Consider the following 20,965-nt stretch of genomic DNA (forward strand, 5'->3'; position numbering starts at 1 on the left):
CTATATCTGGGAAGTTAAAGTCTCCCGTGATCACACAATTCCCATTAGTGTTTACTTCATTAAAAAGATTAAAGAGGTCTCTATCCATATCCAAGTCGGATCCCGGTGGTCTGTAGCACACCCCAAGCACTATCTCAGGGGAGGCTCTAGTAGCTTTCTTTCCCAATGTGATTTTTGCCCAGACAGACTCCGTCTTATGCATTCCATCACTTCTTATTTCTTTACAGACTACTTCATCATTGATATACAATGCTACTCCACCACCTTTGCCTTTATTTCTGTCTTTCCTAAACAGCACATAGCCTTCAATACCTGTACTCCAGTCATGACTACTAATCCACCATGTTTCTGTTATCCCTATAATATCTGGTTTCACTTCCTGCACCAGTAGCTCTAGTTCCTCCATTTTGTTACCTAGGCTCCTCGCATTAGTGTACAAACATCCTAATTTTTGCCGTTTGGCTTCACTGACATTCTTTACCCGATTAGGCACAGACATTCTACTGCCAGTATCACCTATTAGACTGGTATCTACACAACCCTTCCTCCTTACGTCCATTCTCATACCCACGGCTGTATCCTTTCTTACTTTGTTTTCTTCCTTCTCAATGTTAAATTCCAGTGTGGAGATTACCTGGACATCTCCCAACCATCTCCCCCAAATTCCTAGTTTAAAGCTCTCTTAATCAGTTGTGCCAGCCTCCATCCTAGAAGTCTATTTCCCTCCTACTCGGGTGAAGTCCATCCCGAGAGAACAGTCCTCGGTCCAGGAATGCCTCCCAGTGGCCATACATCCCAAAGCCCTCCTTATAGCACCACTGCCTGAGCCATCTGTTGATCGCCATAATCTTGTCACACCTTTGTTGCCGTTCTCTAGGAACAGACAGAATCCCATTGAAGATTACCTGAGCCTCGATTTCCTTAAGTGTCTTCCCCAGCCTGGCATAGTCTCCCTTGATACGTTCCAGCGAGAATTTAGCTGTATCATTTGTTCCCACATGAAGAACAATCAGCGGATTCTTTCCCGCTCCCGTTAGGATCCTTTTCAGCCTCAGGTCCATATCCTGTATCTTAGCACCCGGCAGACAGCACACCCTTCTGTTCTCCGGATCAGCTCTAGTTACAGGCCTTGGTTTCAGGACTGATGGCTCCACAACGGGGTGGAAAGGCAAACCTTACTTAGCATCTGACTGCTAAAGGGGGAGGGGGAGGTCCTTCCCCCTCTGGAGAAGCAGCAGCCTTCCCCTCAGGCTGTAGAGTCCAGGAAGCCTGTGGAGAGCCAACGGGCCAGCTACCATTTTGTTTTACAAAACCGTGTAATGAACTCTGTGATGCCATAAGCTTTGTTTTCACCTGGCTTTTTCATTGCAATCTGCTGGGGGCTTGATCATTATTATTTATACAACACCAAGCAGAGCTCTGAGCACTTCACTGTGCTCTGACCTGCAGACTCTACAAACTGGGGTGTGTGCAAATGCCATAATCAGAAAATCCCAGATTCCCTCAGCATTCCTCTGTTGAACACATGGGAGAGTTTGTGCCCCATAGGGGCTGGAGATTCTGCTCTTAAACCGTCAGATCTTGAAGGGATCCACAGGAGGCAAGGGGTATCTTCACAGAACTCCCCCAGCTGCTGCTGCCTCTGGAATCCCCTGGGGGGCAGGCACAGAGGGGAGAGGCAAGCATTACTGGGGATTATCTGCAGCGATTGTGTGGTTTCCTGTGGCTGAGAATCCAGTAGAAACCCACTAGCCCTGCTCATGGCCTCCTGGCAAAGCTGGGACCATGTGGAACCCCAAAGAGAGGCTTCCATGTGACCTGGGTGACCATGCTATGGAAGTGCCACCACCCATTAATAAGAGGCTTGGGATTGTGGGTGCTCATGGAAGTGCAGGGAGTATATGTCTAAGTGGATAAAAACACAGCTGAAGGACAGATGGGATGCAAGATAAAAGCCAAATGACTGAGCAGCTCTCTTTGGTGCAAAGCATTAGCACTGCAGGACTGACATTTCTCTAAACTCTTCTAAGCAAACGTGAGCTCTGGCACTGGGAGGCACAGTGGATTGAGATGGCTTTCATGTCTAACATGGATGGATGTGCAGCCCAGACACTACATGGCTGGCAGAATCAAGTGGCTGCATGAAAGAAATCCCAGACAAGTCTAGTGGAAGATGTGAAAGCGCTGATACCTAGGGTCAAGTTCAGTGTTGCAAGTGGGGCGTATCCTGACCCTGACCCCTACCCCATCTGTGGAAGCCTTGAGACAGAAATTTCTAACTGAGCTCTGGGGTTCAGGGAGTGGTTTAAAGGGTCCAGGCCACCTACTTGTTGGATGAGAAGATTGCAGATTTCCTGAAGCAGCACTATGATCCGTGCAGGCGTGTTGTAGTAATTAGATGTGGCCCAGATTAAACAAACCATGTGGAGCAAGGGACTGATCAATGGCTTCACCTCATTAAACTCAACATTCTCTATCTCCTCCAAGCCGCGCTGGAGAGGTGTCAGGTGCAGGTTAATATCCTGGGCCTCAGTCAAAGCTGTGAAAATAAACAGCACACATGAAAGGTGAGGTCTGTCCCTCCCTAGCATGCAGCTACTGCCTGGGATCTGATTATCTCTGATGTCATTTCACACCAACAGGCAAAAACTCAGCTTGCAAAATAAATTAAGCCAATTTATTTGGAAAAATGAACAGCAAAGGGAAACAGAAAACAACACAACCAAAAAAAACCAACATGCTGTTACTCCTTGGGACTCTGAATAGAGCCAACTTCTGTCTGTTTCTGCATCAGTTTTACCAGTGTAAAATACACAAAAGCTGCTTATGAAGTGATTAGGATCACTACGCACCTAACATACCCCAAAGCCTGGAAGCCACAACAGTTGTGCCTTTGAATGTTACTAACCTAGGTTAGTCTAGAGCAGCGGCTCTCAACCTTTCCAGATTCCCGTACCCCTTTCAGGAGTCTGATTTGTCTTGTGTATTCCAAGTTTCACCTCACTTAAAAACTACTTGCTTACAAAATAAGACTTAGCAAAGAAGGGTCCACAAAAAACAGTTCTGCGGGCTATAAACCTGATTGCCAATTGACATAAGAGTGTTAGTTGTTTAGGAGAGTAATACTTGAAGAACTAATTTAGAACAGCCAGCTTGTCTCTCTAACATTATTAACGGTTAGAATCGTTATGAAGGAGTGAGAGATATTGGCTGTGATGCTGGCAGACCTCACAGCTCACTGAACACTGACAAATGCATAGCCAGAAACCAGGCTGGCTCACCTGTGAGTTAATATAGTTAAAATAGATATTAGCGTGATAAGAAAGCGTTTAGACTTGATGGAATGCTTGTAGGATGCTGCATGTATTAATCCTACTTATAATATCTGTATGCCATGGTATGAAGTTATATTGAGCGTTTGCATTGTAAACCTCGGTAACTGTGTAACTCGCCAAACGGGAAAAGCAGCATTAATTAAGGTAAAGTGCTCGTCCTGCACACAAGGTGGCCCACTGAAGGCAAATGAGGCATTGTGCAGCATCAAAGGACAGAGACCTTGTTTACTGCATTCCTCGCTCCCTCCGGGAAGGGGAGCCCTGCACATGAACTCATCCCTTCAGATGGATTCTGGGGGGAAGGGGATAAAAATATCTGACAAGGAAAAACTGAGTCTCTCTCTATGCTGTCTTAGGGTGACCAGACAGCAAATGTGAAAAATTGGGACGGGGGTGGGGGGTAATAGGAGCCTATATAAGAAAAAGACCCAAAAATCGGGACTGTCCCTATAAAATCGGGACATCTGGTCACCCTATGCTGTCTGGACTCTGAGGGGCAAAGATTCCTAACCACAAGCAAGAGATACCCATGCTGCTTGGCCTGGGTCAGCCCTAAACGACATACACAGTAGCTTATTAGAGAAGCATCTACTCATAACTCATTTGTGTGTGTACATTTCCTGTTTTAACCCTATAAATAATTCTAATTTCTTTTCTTTGTTAATAAACCTTTAGTTTATTACAGGATTAGCTACAGGCATTGTCTTCGGTTTGAGATTTGAGTACAATTGACCTGGGGTAAGTGACTGGTCATTTGGGACCAGGAGTATCCTGAATACTGCTGTGTTTTTTGGTGTAAAGTGACCATCTATCACATAGTCCAGCTTGCCTGGATGGCAAGTGAGACTGGAGAGCTCAAGGGGACTGTCTGTGACTCCATGGTAAGGCTGTTACAGTGCTTTAAAAGTTCACATTGGTTACTGGGTTGGTGAAATCTAACTATAAAGCCCTCCTCCTTCAGGGGAGTTATCCAAGGCAAATACCAAGTCTCTGTCCTTATGAAGAAGGCTGTTGTGGGAGGTGGAGTGGAATGTAGCACTGTCTCATCCACACTAAAGATGCTTCCAAAGAACAGGACTTCTCTTTTGGAGAGTTGCATTTTGCTATGAACTTAAAAAGAAACCTCTACAGATGGGAGCCCAACTTCTGCAGCAGCAGCAGCTGCTGAGGAGAAAAGCGCCTTGGCTTTGGTGAGTTGATAGGGTTGGTTAGTGACACCGAAGTTCTCAGAAGATACTAGTTGTTTTGGTTGAAAAGGTTTTTTTTGCTGGGTTATAGATTACTGTTGGTCACGAAACAGGAGGTGTATCAGGGCCAGATTCACAGGGGGAACTTAGGTACCTAACTGCCTCTTTAGCTGGCAAAGTCCAACCTTTAAGCACTACTGACATTCACAATATCCTGCTCAGCCGCCACCTAACCCCATAGGTGCCTAATTTACTAGGCACCTATGTTTACACTGGAAAAGTCTCCAAGGTACCTACATTTTGGCAGCTGGCCATGTACATAGCTGCCTCAGTCCGGGAAGTGCCCAGCATCTCTGTGCCGAACTCCCACCTAATCCCCTAGTCTTCCCACCTATCTCACCCATGAGGCCCAACCTGGTCAATGTGCTCAGAGGCTGCCTTCAAACACATCGACCAGGTCAGGCCCCACACAAAGCACAGCTGGAGCACCCAGTCCCCTTTTATCCAACAGCCCTGTGGTGAGGGCACTCACCCAGGATGGGGTTCAAATTCCACTCTATGGGCTTGTCTTCACGTACAGCACTGCAGCCGTGCAGCCACCGTGCTTTAGTGAAGACACTACTATGCCGACGGGAAGTTAATCCACCTCCCGAAAGGCAGTAGCCATGTCAATGGAAGCAGCTCTCCCAGTGACCTAGCACTGTTTGCATGGGGGGGGGTTAGGTTGGTATAACTACTTTGCTCAGGGGGTGGATTTTTCACACCCCTGAGTGACATAGTTATACCAATATATAGATCTGTAGTGTAGACCTGGCCTATGGCTCTCTAATGCTCTCATTGTTGGAACTGTTCCATCTTGTATAAAATGCTTATCTAGTCATTAAAGCAGGGACGGGGACTTGAGACTCCCACGCCCCAGGTGAGTGTTCTAAGCATTGGGTCAATCTCTTGTTCTCTCTCTCTCTCTCTCTGGCCCAAATGAATATTTAAATATTTTGTACAAAGTGGCACAACTTTAACAGAAGTTCTCATCCCAGAAGTTCGGGCACTCAGCTGGGATGTGGGAGACTTGGGTTCAAATCCCTACTCTGCAGGGAGTTGATCAATTTGAGCACTGATTTCCCTACTGCAGAGCAAGGATTTGAAACCAGGTATCCCACAACCTGAGAGAGTGCTCGAACTATTGGGTATGGTGGGAGTGGTACCAACCACACCTCCTCATTTTTTCTTGAGAAAGGTGCTTAAGCTAGGTCAGCCTAACTCCAGGAGCAGATTCAATAGCGGTGAATCCCAAGCAGAGGGAAGCCCCTATCTCTGCCCAGACTTAGGCACTGAAGTTCCTTTGAGGGGGCGGGGCTTAAGCGCTGTAACGCTCAGCCTAAATCCCCCTTATCAAGCTAGCCCTCACGGCCTTCTCAGAGATTCCTCCTTCCCCGATAATGAAGGAAACTACAGTAAATTCTCGGGATTTTGTTTGGGCTGGACTGAATTCCACTGGGCATGGCTTACTTGAGAAGACTGAACTTCTGCAGAGTTGGGCATTGCTTGGCTGTAATTTTGCTTCTCAAAGACACACAGTAGAAAACTTCTTAGAAACTATTCTCTTTTCTTCTGTAAAATGACAAAATTTCTGAATCAATGTGCCAACATTCTTATAATTCTGATTTAAATAGGGAGGCAACAGTCCTTTGTCTGCCCAAAGGAGTACGGTCCTTTGTCTGCCCAAAGGAGTAATTCCTCTTGTTCCACTGTAAATGCACTGGGAGGGCAAAATAAGGAGGAGAAAGGCTGGAACGTTAATCCCCTGCATCACCTAGAGGATACTAACCCAGGCTTTAATCTTTTATAACTTTGTTTTCTTTAGAAGTGATACCAATTAGGACGATGGTCTTGTCAGATCTTATGACCTAAGCAGGTCAGTACTGGATGGAAGATCTTGAAGGAGATCCCAGGAGCTGTATGGAGTGATTCTAAGGATGTTCCCTCTGATCCAGTCCAACATAATGCTAGAAGACACTCTTTTCAGATGAAACATAAAACCAAGGACGCAACCATTTATTGCACTCAGACCCATTGCACTTTTCCTGGAGATTGCTCTGACAAAAAGTCTGCACTGAGGACTCAGAATCAAAATCTGAGTTCTCTACTCAGCCAAGCCACTGACCTGCTGTCCTGCTGTGTGACCTTGGGCAAGTCACATCAGCTTTCCACACCTGCAATGACTCCTCAGGAAAACAGGGAGAACGATATCTGCCCACCTTTATCAAGTGCCTTAATATCCTCAGACCAAAAGGTGCTCTGCCCACAGCAGTTGCAAACGATTATTTTCACAAGACTGGGGTGTGAACCCTGGTGTCCAGACTAAATTCCAGTTTGGGCAATAAGTAGTCTAATGAAAACTCCCCTTTTAGTTCCAGTTGGATACAGTATTCAACATTTCCTGCCCTAAACTGTTGTGAAGGGCTGTGGCTTGCTGTAAAGCAGCCACCACAATCACACTGTATTAGGTTACATTAATCCATCAGGATGAGGCACTCTGGATTAATATGAGATTATTATTAAAGGCGGAACACATCCCAAAATTCCTCTCCATGACTTTTGGGAGGTTTCTGGATCCACAGACCAGTAATCAAACTGATCCCAAGATGGTATCAAAACTGCAGGGTCATCTACAATCCCAAACCTCTAACCCTTCTGCCCCTTCGTCCTCCAGGATGCCCTTCCCAACAATCCCCTCCCTGCACCCCTCTCCCACAGGCTCCAAGGCTTCACATCAAGGACCAATGCCACTGCAGACCAGTCGTGTTGGTACTGTAGCTATAAAAATCAGGGGATGGGGAAAAGACCAACCATGAAATCAGCATAGCTAAGGCAAAGAGGGTGCCCAAATCTCACCTTCTACGACATCTCTGAACATCGCTTTGAAGGCTGGGAAGTAGCTGCTCTGCACTCTGTCTAGCAGTTCGGCCATTTTCCTCACCTTCTGAGTTTTCAGCTGATTGTAAATGCATTCCAGGTCCTCGTACCTACAGCAAAGCAAAAGAGATGAGAGCGCTAGGTAGAGATCACAGCAGCTGAACCCAGGCAAATAAACGTCCATCTCCACTCCATCTGCGTTGAGCAATTCACACCTAGCTTGCGTGGCTGCTGACTCATGGGAGTTCCTCGGACCTCATGGGCTTCAGCACTGTGAGGGCTAATCCTTATTCCAAGGGGAAGCCCAGTCCAGGGGTCAAAGTCAGTGACTGCCCGCAGTCCAATTGCCAGGTGCCCCTCCTGAAGTACCAGACAGGAGGGGCGGAGGACAGGAAATGAGCTCTGCATTTTTTAACTGAGTTGGCTGAGCATGTTAAATCACTGGAGCCTATTGTAGATAAAAACAGCTTGTAGCAAGTCTGATTCCTGAGTCAGGGTCTGTCGCTGCTACTGGGGCCTCTAACCCCTCACTGCAAGCAGAGAAATGGATTCCTTTGTGTCAGAAAACGTAACATGTTTTGGGCTTCAAAAACTGGCTTTGAGTTTATTGGAGAGAGGGGAAGAAGCCCAGTGAGAGGCTTCAATTAGCTCTTACTGGTGTCTGTGACACACTTTACCTCAAAGTAGCACCCTGTAATCTCCATACAAAGCGTGCCATGTAAGGTGACATATGAAAGGTCATGATCTGCTGAAACCCATTGTCCTGTCAAAACATGTATATTGTTAGTGTGTATGAAATTATGATATTCTGCCATATGGTTGTTACTGAAATACATTGTGTGTCCGGGAGATGCCCACAGCTAGCTCTCCAGTGGCAACAAAGGAGGTGACCCTCACCCGGGTGGGCGTTAAGTGACCATCGCGAGCCATTGACCAGCCGGGGAAATGTAAACAAGAGATTTATAATTTTGTTAGACACAGTTGTACAAGTACTGCACAATGGGGATTGCTCAACTCTGTGACTCATCAAGGCCCACCAGGACATGCCTGGCCAGTATCATTCCTGGGACATGAACTGAAAGTATAAAATAAGGGACAGTGGCATCATGCAATTACCTCTCTCCTCCCCCACCTACGCTGAAGGCACCAAGAACGCTGAGAAGACAAAGACTTCAAACTGATGAGATTGGTCCTAGGCTGTGTATTAAGAACTGTAACCTGACTGCAACATAGTGGGGTGAGAAAAGCTGTTTGATTCAAATCTTGCTTAGTCTAATGGAGTTTAGGATTTAGACAGCGATTTTACTTTTATTTCTTAGGTAACTAACTCTGACCTTATGCCTACCACTTATAATCACTTCAAATCTATCTTTCTGTAGTTAATAAGCCTATTTTAATGGTTTATCTTTACCAGTGAGTTTATCTAAAGCGCTTGGGGAATCTGCTCAGATTACAAAGGCTGGTGCACGGTCCACTATCCTTTGACGAAGTGGCGAACTAATTAATACGTTTGCACTGTTCAAGAGAAGGTCTTGAGCAGTGTAAGATGATACATTGTCTGGGTGCAAGACTGGGTGCTGGAGGGATTTGCTGGTGTCTCCCACTTTACAGTTCATGAGTGGCTTAGAGAGCACTCATGCAACTTACCTGGGTGTGTCTCTATGCTGGTGGCTGAGTGATAACAGCACCTGCTGCTTGTCACTAGCAAAGCATTGAGAGAGACAGCCCAGGCTGGAGAGTTAAGGGGACAGAGCAGTCTCATGGTTCCAGGTTGTACCCTGGGGTCCCCGTCACAGTGTCGCCTGTTCTTAGCTGTGATGGAAGGGGGATTTTAGAAAAGATCCCTTAGGTTTGGAGCCCCTACGCTGGTGGTCAACTGAAATACTGCCAGTTGCACCAGCAGTGACCTCCTATGTATTTCACAGCTCATAGTTATTTTATGAGCTTGAATAAACTTCTCTATCTTGAGTCTTTATATAAACTTTAAACTGCTTAGTCTTTATATCTTGTCTGAGTAGTGCTGGCTGCTTGCAGCATTTCCCTTCCATGTAACACGAGCTTCGACTGACAAACATACACTGCCAGGCTGCCTGCAACGCACCTGTTTTTCCAGAATTCTAACTCCACCTTTGGATTGGGGTTGCTGCCTTGCAGAAGTGGCTCTGATGACTCTCTTTTCAACGCTCCCTGGATCTGGTAGCTCCATTCTATCACTGTTGACTCAATGGCGTGCACGAGAGATTTATCCACCAGTTCCACACTGCAGAAAGTAAATACAAAGTCTCCCTGTGAAGTTTGGTTTTTGTTTGACAATGCACAGGAATCAGATATGCTGTGCAAAATAACCAGATGCCAACGTTTATTTCACAAGGTGCTGTGTATCTTAAACCCCCACACTTTTTTTTAATAGTACAGTAAATTCATTCTGGAGAAAGTTTCTAAAATGCCTTTATAGTGGATAACATCATCTAAGCCAACATCCTGCCACCAGCAGTGACCAGTACCTGATCATTCAAGGGAAGGCAGGCAGAAACAATAATGCACCCAAACATCTTACTTTCTGACCCCCTGAGGCATGAGACTTGCTCGTGTTTAGTATCTGAACTTGCACAGCATGGACAAGATTGTGGCATGTATGCCACTGCCCCAGTAGGGGGTGGTATGGAGCCCCCCATCCCATGAGGAGCACTGGGGAGACTATGCCTCAAGCAGAATCATCTCTCCCAATGCTGCTCTTTGCACAACCTGCTCCATCTTGCCTCCAGCGATTTACTAGACTCAGCTAGGAGAGAAACCATGCAAGGTGGCTGCTAAGCTGAAGGAGCAGAGGAGGTGCCAGCTTGCTGCCCAAAAGGCTGGAAACGGGGAGCACAGCTCCTGATAACTGTTGGATGTCAAAATGCTCCTATGCCTGCAGCACCAAATGGGCTCAGTCTTCAAAGGTTTTTGTGTGGCAGACAGTCAGAAAGACAGTCAAAGAAATTCCATAGAGCAGAGTTGGGCCTCCCTTTGCTTGGCTAGCTATGGGGATCAGCTTCTCTCAGGGCCTGTCTATCCTAGGTTTCTCTGTAGCGCCTGTCACTGTAGTATTTAATCACTGAACTTCTCAGTTACAATCTTTGGCTTGATCCTGCTCCTCTGAACTCAACAGGAGTGGGAACAGGCCCCTAGGCAGGGAGATGCATCATCTCAAGACAGGCAGCAGCACCATGGTGAGGCAAAGAAAATGATAAAGAGGAACAGGATTTGTTTCCTCTAGTCTAGAGGGTTAAACACTCCATTGCTGCTGCCGGCTGAGCTGGCAGGTGGGGGGAGTGGCAGGGACACAGTCTCTACCCCTGACCCTGTAGCCATTTCACCTACATTTAATGTTACCACTCCTCTTCCTCGTTGCTTCAGCAGTTTCACATCAGCAACTTCCCCGTGGCAGCCCATATGGTGCTGCAGGCAGAGGAGCCTGAGCAGTAGCACTGTGACATCATAAATAACTCACCCAATCAGCACTCCCTCCCTCAAGAAACCCAAACCCTAGTCTTAAACCTTTACCCCTAACCCTGCTGCCTGCCTTGGTCATCTCTCCCCTTCACAGTTCCCCCTGGCTGCTGCAGGCAAAGGAATCTCTCTACCTGTGGCACCAAATGGGCACTGTCTAGCTAAATTACAAGTTTTCACTGGACAAAGGTAAAATGATCTTGCCTGAGACAGGCTTAGTGGGGCGGGAGCGACAGTGCAAAGCTCCAGCCTCACTCCAATACAGCTCCCACTATTCCAGCACTGAACCCCCACGCCTCCCCACTGTGTCGGAGCACCTCAGTTCTGACCCCACAGGTTTATTTTGCTGGTGCATTTCAACCAATAGGATTGAAGCATGTAAATGAACTAGAGCAGGAGTGGGCAAACTACGGCCCGCAGGCCGAGTCCGGCCCGCCAGCCATTTTATTGGGCCCTCGAGCTCCCTCTGGGGAGAGGGGTCTGGGGCTTGCCCCGCTCCAGCGCTCCAGCCAGGGAGCAGGGTTGGGGGCTGCTCTGCACAGCTCCTGGAAGCAGCAGCATGTCCCCCTCCGGCTCCTACACAAAGGGGCAGCCAGGAGGCTCCACTCCGCATGCTGCCCCTGCCCCAAGCGCTGCCCCCACAGCTCCCATTGGCCAGGGACCACGGCCAATGGGAGCTGTAGGGGAGGCGCCTGCAGACGGGGCAGTGCGCAGCAGAGACGCCTGACCACGCCTCCACGTAGGAGCCGGAGGGTGGACATACCGCTGCTTCCGGGAGCCTCTTGAGGTAAGTGCCCCCCGGAGCCTGCACCCCTGATCCCACCCCAGCCCAGCCCTCCAAACCCCTCGATCCCAGCCCAGGGAACACTCCTGCAACCCAAACACCTCATTCTCATCCCCACCCCAGAGCCTGCACCCCCAGCCACAGCTCTCACCCCCTCCTACACCCCAACCCCAATTTCATGAGCATTCATGGCCCACCTTACAATTTCTATACTCAGATAATTATAATATGGAGATATACCTATCTCATAGAGCTGGAAGGGACCTTGAAAGGTCATCGAGTCGAGTCCAGTCCCCTGCCTTCACTAGCAGGACCAAGTACCGTCCCCGATAGATTTTTGCCCCAGATTCCTAAATGGCCCCCTCAAGGACTGAACCCACAACCCTGGGTTTAGCAGGCCAACGCTCAAACCACTGAGCTATCCCTCCCCCCAGTGTGGCCCTCAGGCCAAAAAGTTTGCCCACCCCTGAACTAGAGGGTGTGAATGATGACTGGCTGCGTTATCTGTGATGTCACAATCCCCATCTGCCTAGAGCATCAAATGGGCACAGTAAGGAAATGAGGCTTTTCCAATATTTTGGTTTCCTGACTACCCCCAAAATCAATGGGGTTCTTCCCACTGATGCTTCAAATGTTCCCAGAAATTGTGGAACTGATTGGATGTGGTCTTCAAAAGTTATCGTGTTACAGGCAGACAAACAGAATGCCATCAGGTTGAGTATTAGGCCTCACTTCCTTGGCTGACTAGCAAGGAGAATGGATAGTGAATGAGGAAAGTCCTGCTTATTTTTGCATGGGATTCCTAGCAGAAATAAAAACAAACATGCGGCGAGCAAAGTAGATGAAAACTCAAAACTTCACTTACATTTTTTCATTTTCACAATCTATATACTCCATTCTCTCAGAGCCTGCTGGAAGAGGGAGTAGGGTCTTCCCTTTTACTTGACCAATAACCACAAAAATGTTACTTTTCAGGCTGTGGACATGACGCATAATGTCCTGTGACACCACATGTGGCCAGCTGTGGTGATTCTTCTGGTTTGCCAGGACTGGTGCTACTACCTGTAATATAAACCATTGAGCCAGTTTACAGCAGATAAGTAATAAAGAAGAAAAAGCCAAGTGGGACTGAATAGCTCACGGGCCCCGGATCCTTTCATCAGCCAGCCACCAAACTGGATCCTGTGTGCCCACATGAAATGAGCATGGAGGGGGTTCAGGCTGGTTCCTAATGGACTGGCATTCATATAACACCCATTATAATTGTCAGCCCTATTGGCAATCGGAGCAGTCTCCAAGGACTGAATGAGCCACAGCAAGTTACTTCTTCTCTACCCCACAGTAGCAGTCCTTGCAGTTTATATTTGGGACATGTATGAAGAAGCCTGCACCTCTGCCCCCAACACTCCACCTGTTTTGTGGATAATTAGAGGGTTTGTAGGCTCAGTACCTTTCAAAAGGACACAATTTAGTTATAAAACCCCAGAACTCCTTTGTAGCAGCATTTGCTTCTTGCTTCTGCATTTATCAGTGACTAGAACAAAGAGCTCAGAAATCAAAAGATTATTCCCAAATAAAAAGCTAATTCAGCAGGAGTTATGCTGGAAAGTGTGTGATGGAGTCCCACCACACACTAAAACAGTATTTCTTACTTATATTCTACACCTTTCAAAAACCCAAACATTTGAGAGTCTGGAAAGGAACAGAAAAGAGACCCAGCCAATTCCACACAGCCCTTCATCACTCACTATCTGCCCACCTGCTTTACACCCACATGGCTCTAACTAGGAATGGGTGAACGGATGGCTCTAGGCTCTTGTCCTTTACTAGTCATTTTAAAATGTTCCTTGTTTTTACTGGATTTTGGATTGGTTTCTAACTCCTCCATGCAAGAGGGCTCAGTCTGTGGGCAGCCTTTTAAAAAGAGCATGTTAAAGGTCTGAGCACCGTGTATGTTCAAAACCACAAACTGTGACTCTATGGAACTGCAATCCTAACTGCATCTAGGCCAGGGGTCTCAAACTCAAATGACCACGAGGGCCACATGAGGACTAGTGCATTGGCCCGAAGGCCGCATCACTGACACCCCCCATTGCTGCCCCTGGCCCCGCCCCCACTCCACCCCTTCCATGAGGCCCCACCCCACCCCATCTCTTCTCCACCTCCTCCTCCAAGTGGTTTTAATAAAATATATACACTCAGTAAAGCCCCCCCCCCCCACTGCACTGGGCTGCACCACCACTCCACCCCTGCTCTGCCTCTTCCAGGGGTGGCAGGTTTGTAGAAATTTTGGTGGTGCCCAGAACCTGCCCCCCCCAAACTCCGCCCCCACCTGCCTAAGGCTCTGGGAGGGAGTTTGGATGGGGGAGGGAGTCTGGGGTGCAGACTCTGGGATGGAGTTTGGGTGCTGGGTGCAGGCTCCGGGCTGGGGCAGGGGGTGGGGGGTTCAGGCTCTGGGATGGAGTCTGGGGATAGGAGGGGGTGCAGGGGTGAGGGCTATGGGGCTGGGGATGAGGGGTTTGGGGCATTGGAGAGGCTCAGGGCATTGGAGAGGCTCAGGACTAGGGCAGAAGGGCAGGGGAAGGGCAGCCTGCCCTGGCCCTAGTGGAGCGGGGCACTAGGACCCTGCGGCAGCAGGTGATGCTGGAAACCGGCAGAAGAGAGCGGAGCAGAGCTGCAGACTTGGGGCGGTGAGGGGGCAGCAAGTGAGGCCGGGGGACACTCGGGGGAGGTGTGTGGGGGCGGCAGGCGGGGCCGGGGGAGAGACCCGGCCCCAAACATTGGGGAGCAGCGCCCGGGGAGCTTAGCTGCCACATAAAATAACTCGGGGGGGCGGGGAGTTTGGCGGCGACAGGAAGTAATGGGGGAGGCGGCGCGGGGAGCTTGGCGGGCCGCAGGGATGAGCTGCGCGGGCCGCGTGTTTCAGACCTCTGATCTAGGCTATGGGGGATCCTTCGGTGCCTCTTGGTGTCTGCTCCTTTCACCTGTCATTGGAGGTTCCTTCCTGCAGGCTCTCTCATATGCCAGGAGAGTGGCAGCTGCAGGCTTTGATGACAGTTTTCTTAAGGGGGAAGCCATCCTAACATCCCATCCCAAAGCCTGGACTGTGGTCCCATATTTTGATTGAAATAAGGCAGTTTCTGTGTCAGTATTGTTCTTAAGCCTCATGATCTTCCATGCTAAACTCAGCTGCACACCTCAGGTGTTCAGATGGCTGTGGGGACAATGCCTTTCATGACCTCCCCAATACTGCCTGCGGCTTTTGCTGAAAAGCTAAAGGACAGTCCCATTCACTCCAGAAGTGATCCAATGGGATCATATTCTGTATCCACCCATGCTGTGTGCTCAGTGAAGTTCCTCCACCAGAACAACTTACAGACCTTTCTACTGGAGGGTGGGTAGCGGTCACTTCCACAGCATTTGTTCATCCTGTGCTGATTGAGAGCTGTAAAGCTGCTACTTGGAGCTCAGCTAAAGCATTATTGTCTTGATGCTGTGTTAAGATCGGACTGGATCTTCTGTTGCTAGTGGAGATAGCCAACGCCTAGGGAGGACAGCATGCCAGTTTCTCTTACGGAAGCTGTTATGTGTCCTTTGTTCAAAAAACCAACACTTAACTTTGACACTCTGGCTGACAATTGCCCAGCATCTAATCTTCCAGTTCTGGTTAAGATTATAGACACAGAACACCTAGATGTCTCAGGTCTCTTTGACCCTTATCAATAAGGGCACAGAACAGAAACTGCTCCAGCAGAAATGATCTCACCCTAAGGATGGAAGGAGACTGGGTTTCCAGGCTGATAAGATTAAATCTACCAGCTGCTTTCAATACCATTGGTCCTAAGCTGCAGAATGTAACAGGAGCAGATGGGGTTGTTCTCTGGTGACTCCTTTCCCTCCAGAAGGTGGCTTTAGGAGACTTTTCTTCATCACTGAGGGCACTCATCTGGAGCCCAGCAAGCTCCCCGCGTGTCTTTACTTTTGTTCCACTTGTGTGCAAGGCCATTAGAAAAGTTAATGAGAGGATATGGGAGACCAGTGCTTTCAGTATGCTGACAGCCAGCAGTGCATCTGTCTGATTCAAATCAGCCACTGTTCTGTGATGTCTGGGTGAGATTGGGACTTCAATGAGAGCTAAGTGGCTGAAGCTCAGTCCAAATAAGACAGAGGTAATGTTTATTGGTTGGAGGAAACAACCAGAAGATACGGCAAGGATTGTATTAGCCACTGTGACTGAGGGTATATTGGATCCTAGCTCTTGCTAGATGATCATAATCATATAGCAGCAGCTTCTAGGAAGGCTCTTGTCCATCTTCATCTGTACTGAGGTTGTGCGTTTCTTTCAGATGAGGTCCTTGTTACCATTATTCATGCTGTTATCACCTCGGGATTAGAGTACTGCAATGCGCTGTACATGGGGCTTGGCCTTAAATCAACCCAGAAACTGAAGCCAGCGCACAATGCAGTGTATCTTGGCAACAGCACATGACATCAGTGCTCTGGGACCTCTACTGCCAGCCTATTGGTTTCCAGGTGGAGTCCAAAGAGTGGGTTTCACCCTTGGTTAAGATGGCCTTCTCAAAATAGTCACCATCTCAAATTGTTCTCAATAGGATTGAAACCATCAGCTGCCCTTACCAAAGATGGACACTTCTTCCCACTATTCCCAACTGGAGTGAAGCTATGCTGGAGGCAGAGAGGCGCAGCAGAATGCAGGGGTTGGCTATCTTTGCTAAAGGCAGCCTGTGGCTTCAGTCCCGATGAGAACAGGAGATGGCAGCCATTTTGAAAGAGGGCAATTCTTGGTAAGTTTTTCTAGAGCAGAACTTTATTCCTCAGCCTCTGCTGAAGGGGAAACTTTCAATTATGAGAAATAATGGATAAAGTTACTATTAATTCTACATATCTATATATTCATCTATCTGTATCTTCAAAAACAACTAATTATTGCGCCAGATTTTCTCAAGATTCACCTTTCTGCCAATTTCTCTGTTAATAGACAATGACTGAGCAGAGTCTAACAAGCCGCTAAAGTTCTTAAAGGACCGATTTTAAAATTAATTTTAATTCATAAACTAATTAACGGATTTATGTTTAACTTCTCTGAGAAGTCATTTGAAGTTCAAGGAGCAAGTGCTGTAATTGTGGGGAGGGTGCAGGGATGCTGTCATGCGTAATAAAAAAGCTGAATCCCTGTCATTGGTGGAAAAGTCAACCTTAACTACAGAGCTGTGGCCACCATCTCCATAATTCCTGTGTTCACTCAGTACGGTGTTCTCGCGTTAACAGTCACACACAGCGAGGAACTCACGGTATTTAGTACACTAGACTATAGCCTAGGCTAGGGAACAGCCACACAAATTATAAAAAAAAAAAAATCCCCAATAAAATAGTGAACTTAATTGCGTGACATCCCAACTGCCAGGGCCATACATGTTACTGCAGCAGAAAAGGTGTCACTATACCGGGCTCTCGTCAGGCGCCCTGGTCAGCAAAAGGAGAGGTTCTTCAGACTCCTTCAAGTCCTCCTCGCAGGTCATTGAAGTCAGTCTAGCCAGCAAGACCAGTGTTCATTCCACTTGGGTACTGCGCTCCTTCAGAGAAACAAGGGCTTGGCTGACAGGGCAGAGTAGGAGAATGGGAAGATGAGAGAATCACATGAAGCTCTTCAGCAGAGGGTGGAGCCTGCTCAGCAGCTCTGCTTGCAGCTCTGCGCTGCTCCTGCACTGCCTTCAGGCCCAGCTCGGTCCCTCTGCCAAAGAGCACATGTGACACAAGCAGAGGCGTTCCCATATGAGGCATCGCCACAGAGCTGGGGGCTCATCTGCATGGTCTGCCCCACCCTGGGTGGAAGGGCCTGCTCCTGTCCCCAGTGTGAGTGGCTGATTCAGCCCAATAGTGCAGTTTGTTCACATCAGAGAAGAGTCACGAATGATCAACCTGAGTGTGGATTTTCTATAGCACGTTGGGTTCCTGAGTGAGCGCAGGGACTAAGAGGGGAGGCTTTGCACCTCCCTGATGTGATGCTGGGGCAGGCAGAGGACAGAGGGGCCACAGTAGCAGGTTAGAGCAGCCTGCGGACAGCCCTAGCTTGCCCTCCCTACCTCCCACTGCCATAGTCCCTATGGGCATCACTGTAGCCAGGGCCGGCTCCAGGCACCAGCTGAGCAAGCTGGTGCTTGGGGCGGCAGACTGTTCGAGGCGGTGTTCTGCCCAATCCTAGGAAGGCACGGCCGCTTTTGTTTGTTTGTTTGTTTGTTCTGCTCCGGCTGCCCTGTAGGGGGCGGCGGCGCAGAGAACCAGAGCGCCCAGCAGGGCAGTCCTCTTCCTTCCCTCCCCGCCGACTGGAGCGGAGCCCTCAGGGCAGGCGGCAGCGCAGCGGGAGGGGCTGCGTGGCAGCGCCCCTGCTTTAGCCCTGGCAGCCCCCTTCTCTCTCTCTCTCTCCCGCCCGCTCCCCCCAGCCCCAGCCGGTCCCCCTGCACCCGCGCTCCGGCCGCGCCGCAGGTTTGTTTGTTTGTTTGTTTTTTTGCTTTGCCGTTCTGGCCGCCCCGTTTTTTTTTTTTTTTGCTTGGGGCGGCCAAAAAGCCAGAGCCGGCCCTGACTGTAGCAGGGGATCCCTGGGGTGCAGGCCTGTCTCTTCCTGCCCTCGATCTGCCCTGAAACATCCCCTGTACCAGAAGAATCTATGGGGTTGGCACTGAGCCCCTGGTGCAATTCACCCAGGAGAGCCATGCAGCCCCTTGGTGCCAGCCCAGCTTCACCCTACTCTGCACACACAGCAGGTGCAAAGCGACTGCACAGGGGAGGAGAAGGAGCCTCCTTGGTTGAGTCCTCTTGAGCCTGCCTCTCTCTATTTTCAAGAAAACCAGGAAGTTCAAACACAAAAGACACTTTGTGAAAAACAGTTCAGGTGGCTGAGAGACAGCGATGCAAAACCCAAACGCACAACGCCAGGAAACACAGCACAAAGCCATTCACCTACATCCCTCCTCTTCTCTCTCTCTCACTCACACACTGCCCATTCCCCAAGCTGACCAGTCCTACTCAGCTACTGTCGCCACAGTCAGACCCTTAACTCTACCCTCCGTGGAGTGCCACGAAACAATGCTTACATCTCCCGGACAAAAAGCTACATAAAGAAATATGCATGGCAGAGATTAGTACATGCACCCTGCTCAGGACACATGACCAAAGGAGCCCCAGTGACATCAGTCTAAAACTATTCATTACACCCAAAAAATTCTACATAACAGCTGGAGTTTACAAGTCCTCTCATATGCTACCTGTCACCATTTACAAACAAAGTCACAGCACACAAACACTGCAATCTGTGCAATTACGATTTACCAAATTGCAGAACCCATCAAAAAGACTGAGATGTAATATTGCTCCACATAAACAAATATGCTACCCCACAAAATCAAAATAACTTGGTTGGTAGCCTACAACTGTGAGCTGAAAGTTCAATGTCTTAATATAACAATGTCAACTCCAAAATACTGCCACATTCACACCTACTTCCACATACACTCTTATCATTGTGTAGATTTCCCATCTTAAATTCATACTGAACACATTCAAAATAAATGTTTATTTAAAAAAAATTTCATTAGGTGACACCTCTATTGGGAAAAATACTGGTAACATATTCTAGTTCACAATATTAAGATTACAAACAAAAGGACATATTAGTTGTGATCCTAAACGGAAATAACCCAGATTCAAGCTACCCATGAGAAATACAGATTAATCCCATAGGAACACTGGCATTAAACAGGCCCTGTCTACAGGTGTGTTTTGATTTTGTAAACACTTCCCTTCTGGGCTTACAGATGGCAGAGTTAAGGGTATCTGGGTGGCTTGTGAGTGTGGATGAGTAGAGCAGCTTTTCTCTGGAAATGGATGCTATCTGGGAACAGGGATGTGTGGGGCTGATGTACCCAGGTATATGGCAGTACACTGCGTTGTGTGTGTTCCAGTTTTGCACTGTTGTCCCTTAGCGACTTGCTCTCCTTGATGTTACCTTAACATTGCACACAACCCCTTAGCAACTTGTTTTTTACCCCTGTGACCTGTGTCCATGGGGACACCCCTGGGTGAGTCACCACAGCAGGGACTGACCCTGAAATCTCTGATTCCACAAGCATGAGCTGCTGCTCCCTGAGCTAAAAGACCCCACTGCTTGGCCAGGCTACAGCTCCTTAGCCTGCACCTCCATCTCAGCCAGGCTGAGGGGACAGAGCCTCAAGAGTGGGGGTGGGTCACAGACCTCTGAACTAAGGTGGGAACCAGAGAGGTTCCCTCCTGGTGCCAGGCCAGCCCAGGGACCTGGGGCACTAGCACAGCTAGGCTGGGCACCTCGCTGGCTCCCTGGGCTGCTATAGACTGGGAGCCAGGCCAGAAGGGGGGCAGCCGCAACAAGGGGTAGGTCCCTGCCAGCCGCCAGGACCCAGAACCGCGGAGGGGAAAGGGCTGCTCCTGGGACCCCATCCATCCGCCTCCGCGCTGGGGCTCCCCGCGGCCCCCTTACCTCCTCCACCAGGGCGGCGAAGTGCTCCAGGGAGGAGGCGGGCAGGTCCCCGTAGAGCAGTTCCCCGGGGCCGGGCGGGGCGCTCAGCGGCCCGGGACCCCTGCGCAGGAAGAACAGCGCCTTGCTGCGGCCGGGGCTGGCGGGGAGCTGGGTGCTGAGCGCCAGCTGCCCCGCCGGGCTCAGCGTCACCAGCAGCAGCGGCGGCTGCCCCGCGGCGCCCTCCAAGAAGCCCCGCAGCAGGGGCTGCGCCTCGGGGCTGCCCGCACAGCGCTCCCAGCGCTCCGGCTTCAGCCGCAGGCTCCGCACCACGCGCTCCCCGAGCAGCCGGACGCGGGGATCCGAGCCGGGGGCGTCCTCCGCGGGGGACCCCTCCTCCTCCTCCGGGCCGGCCATGGCGCTGCAGGCAGGACACCCCGGAGCGGGGGCTGCGCTCGGGTCCCGGAGCTGGGGGCTACGCTCGGGCACGGTCCGGGGAGGGGGCTGCGCTCGGGCTCGGTCCGGAGAGGGGGCTGCGCTGGGAGCTGCGCTCGAGTCCCGGAGCTGGGGGCTGCGCACGGTCCGGGGAGAGGGCTGCGCTGCGGGCCCGGGGCTGCGCTTGATGCTCCGCGGAGGCTCCTTGGCGACCGTGTGTACAGGGCGGAGCTGCGGTTGCTCTGGGGACCGGACGCGGCTCCTCCCCACCCTGAGGCAGCCGCCGGGGCCGCTCCGGTTCCCTCCGGCT

General features: G+C 49.7%; 1 protein-coding gene across 1 annotated transcript in view; it reads right to left on the reverse strand.

The window, feature by feature from the left end:
- The window catches only part of DNAH9 (dynein axonemal heavy chain 9), a 374,844-nt gene extending 354,207 nt beyond the window's left edge, over nt 1-20,637 (reverse strand). Inside the window, exons 1-5 of the mRNA XM_026654587.1 lie at nt 20,245-20,637; nt 12,580-12,776; nt 9,540-9,698; nt 7,418-7,548; nt 2,328-2,539 (exon numbers count right to left, since the gene is read on the reverse strand). Of these exons, the coding sequence (XP_026510372.1) occupies nt 2,328-2,539; nt 7,418-7,548; nt 9,540-9,698; nt 12,580-12,776; nt 20,245-20,637 (1,092 nt within the window). The remainder of the gene's footprint in view (nt 1-2,327; nt 2,540-7,417; nt 7,549-9,539; nt 9,699-12,579; nt 12,777-20,244) is intronic.
- Nucleotides 20,638-20,965: the final 328 nt, after the last annotated feature.

The sequence above is a fragment of the Terrapene carolina genome, unplaced genomic scaffold, assembly GCF_002925995.2.
Source record: "Terrapene carolina triunguis isolate 2854851 unplaced genomic scaffold, T_m_triunguis-2.0 Scaffold192, whole genome shotgun sequence".
Lineage (NCBI taxonomy): Eukaryota > Metazoa > Chordata > Testudines > Emydidae > Terrapene > Terrapene triunguis.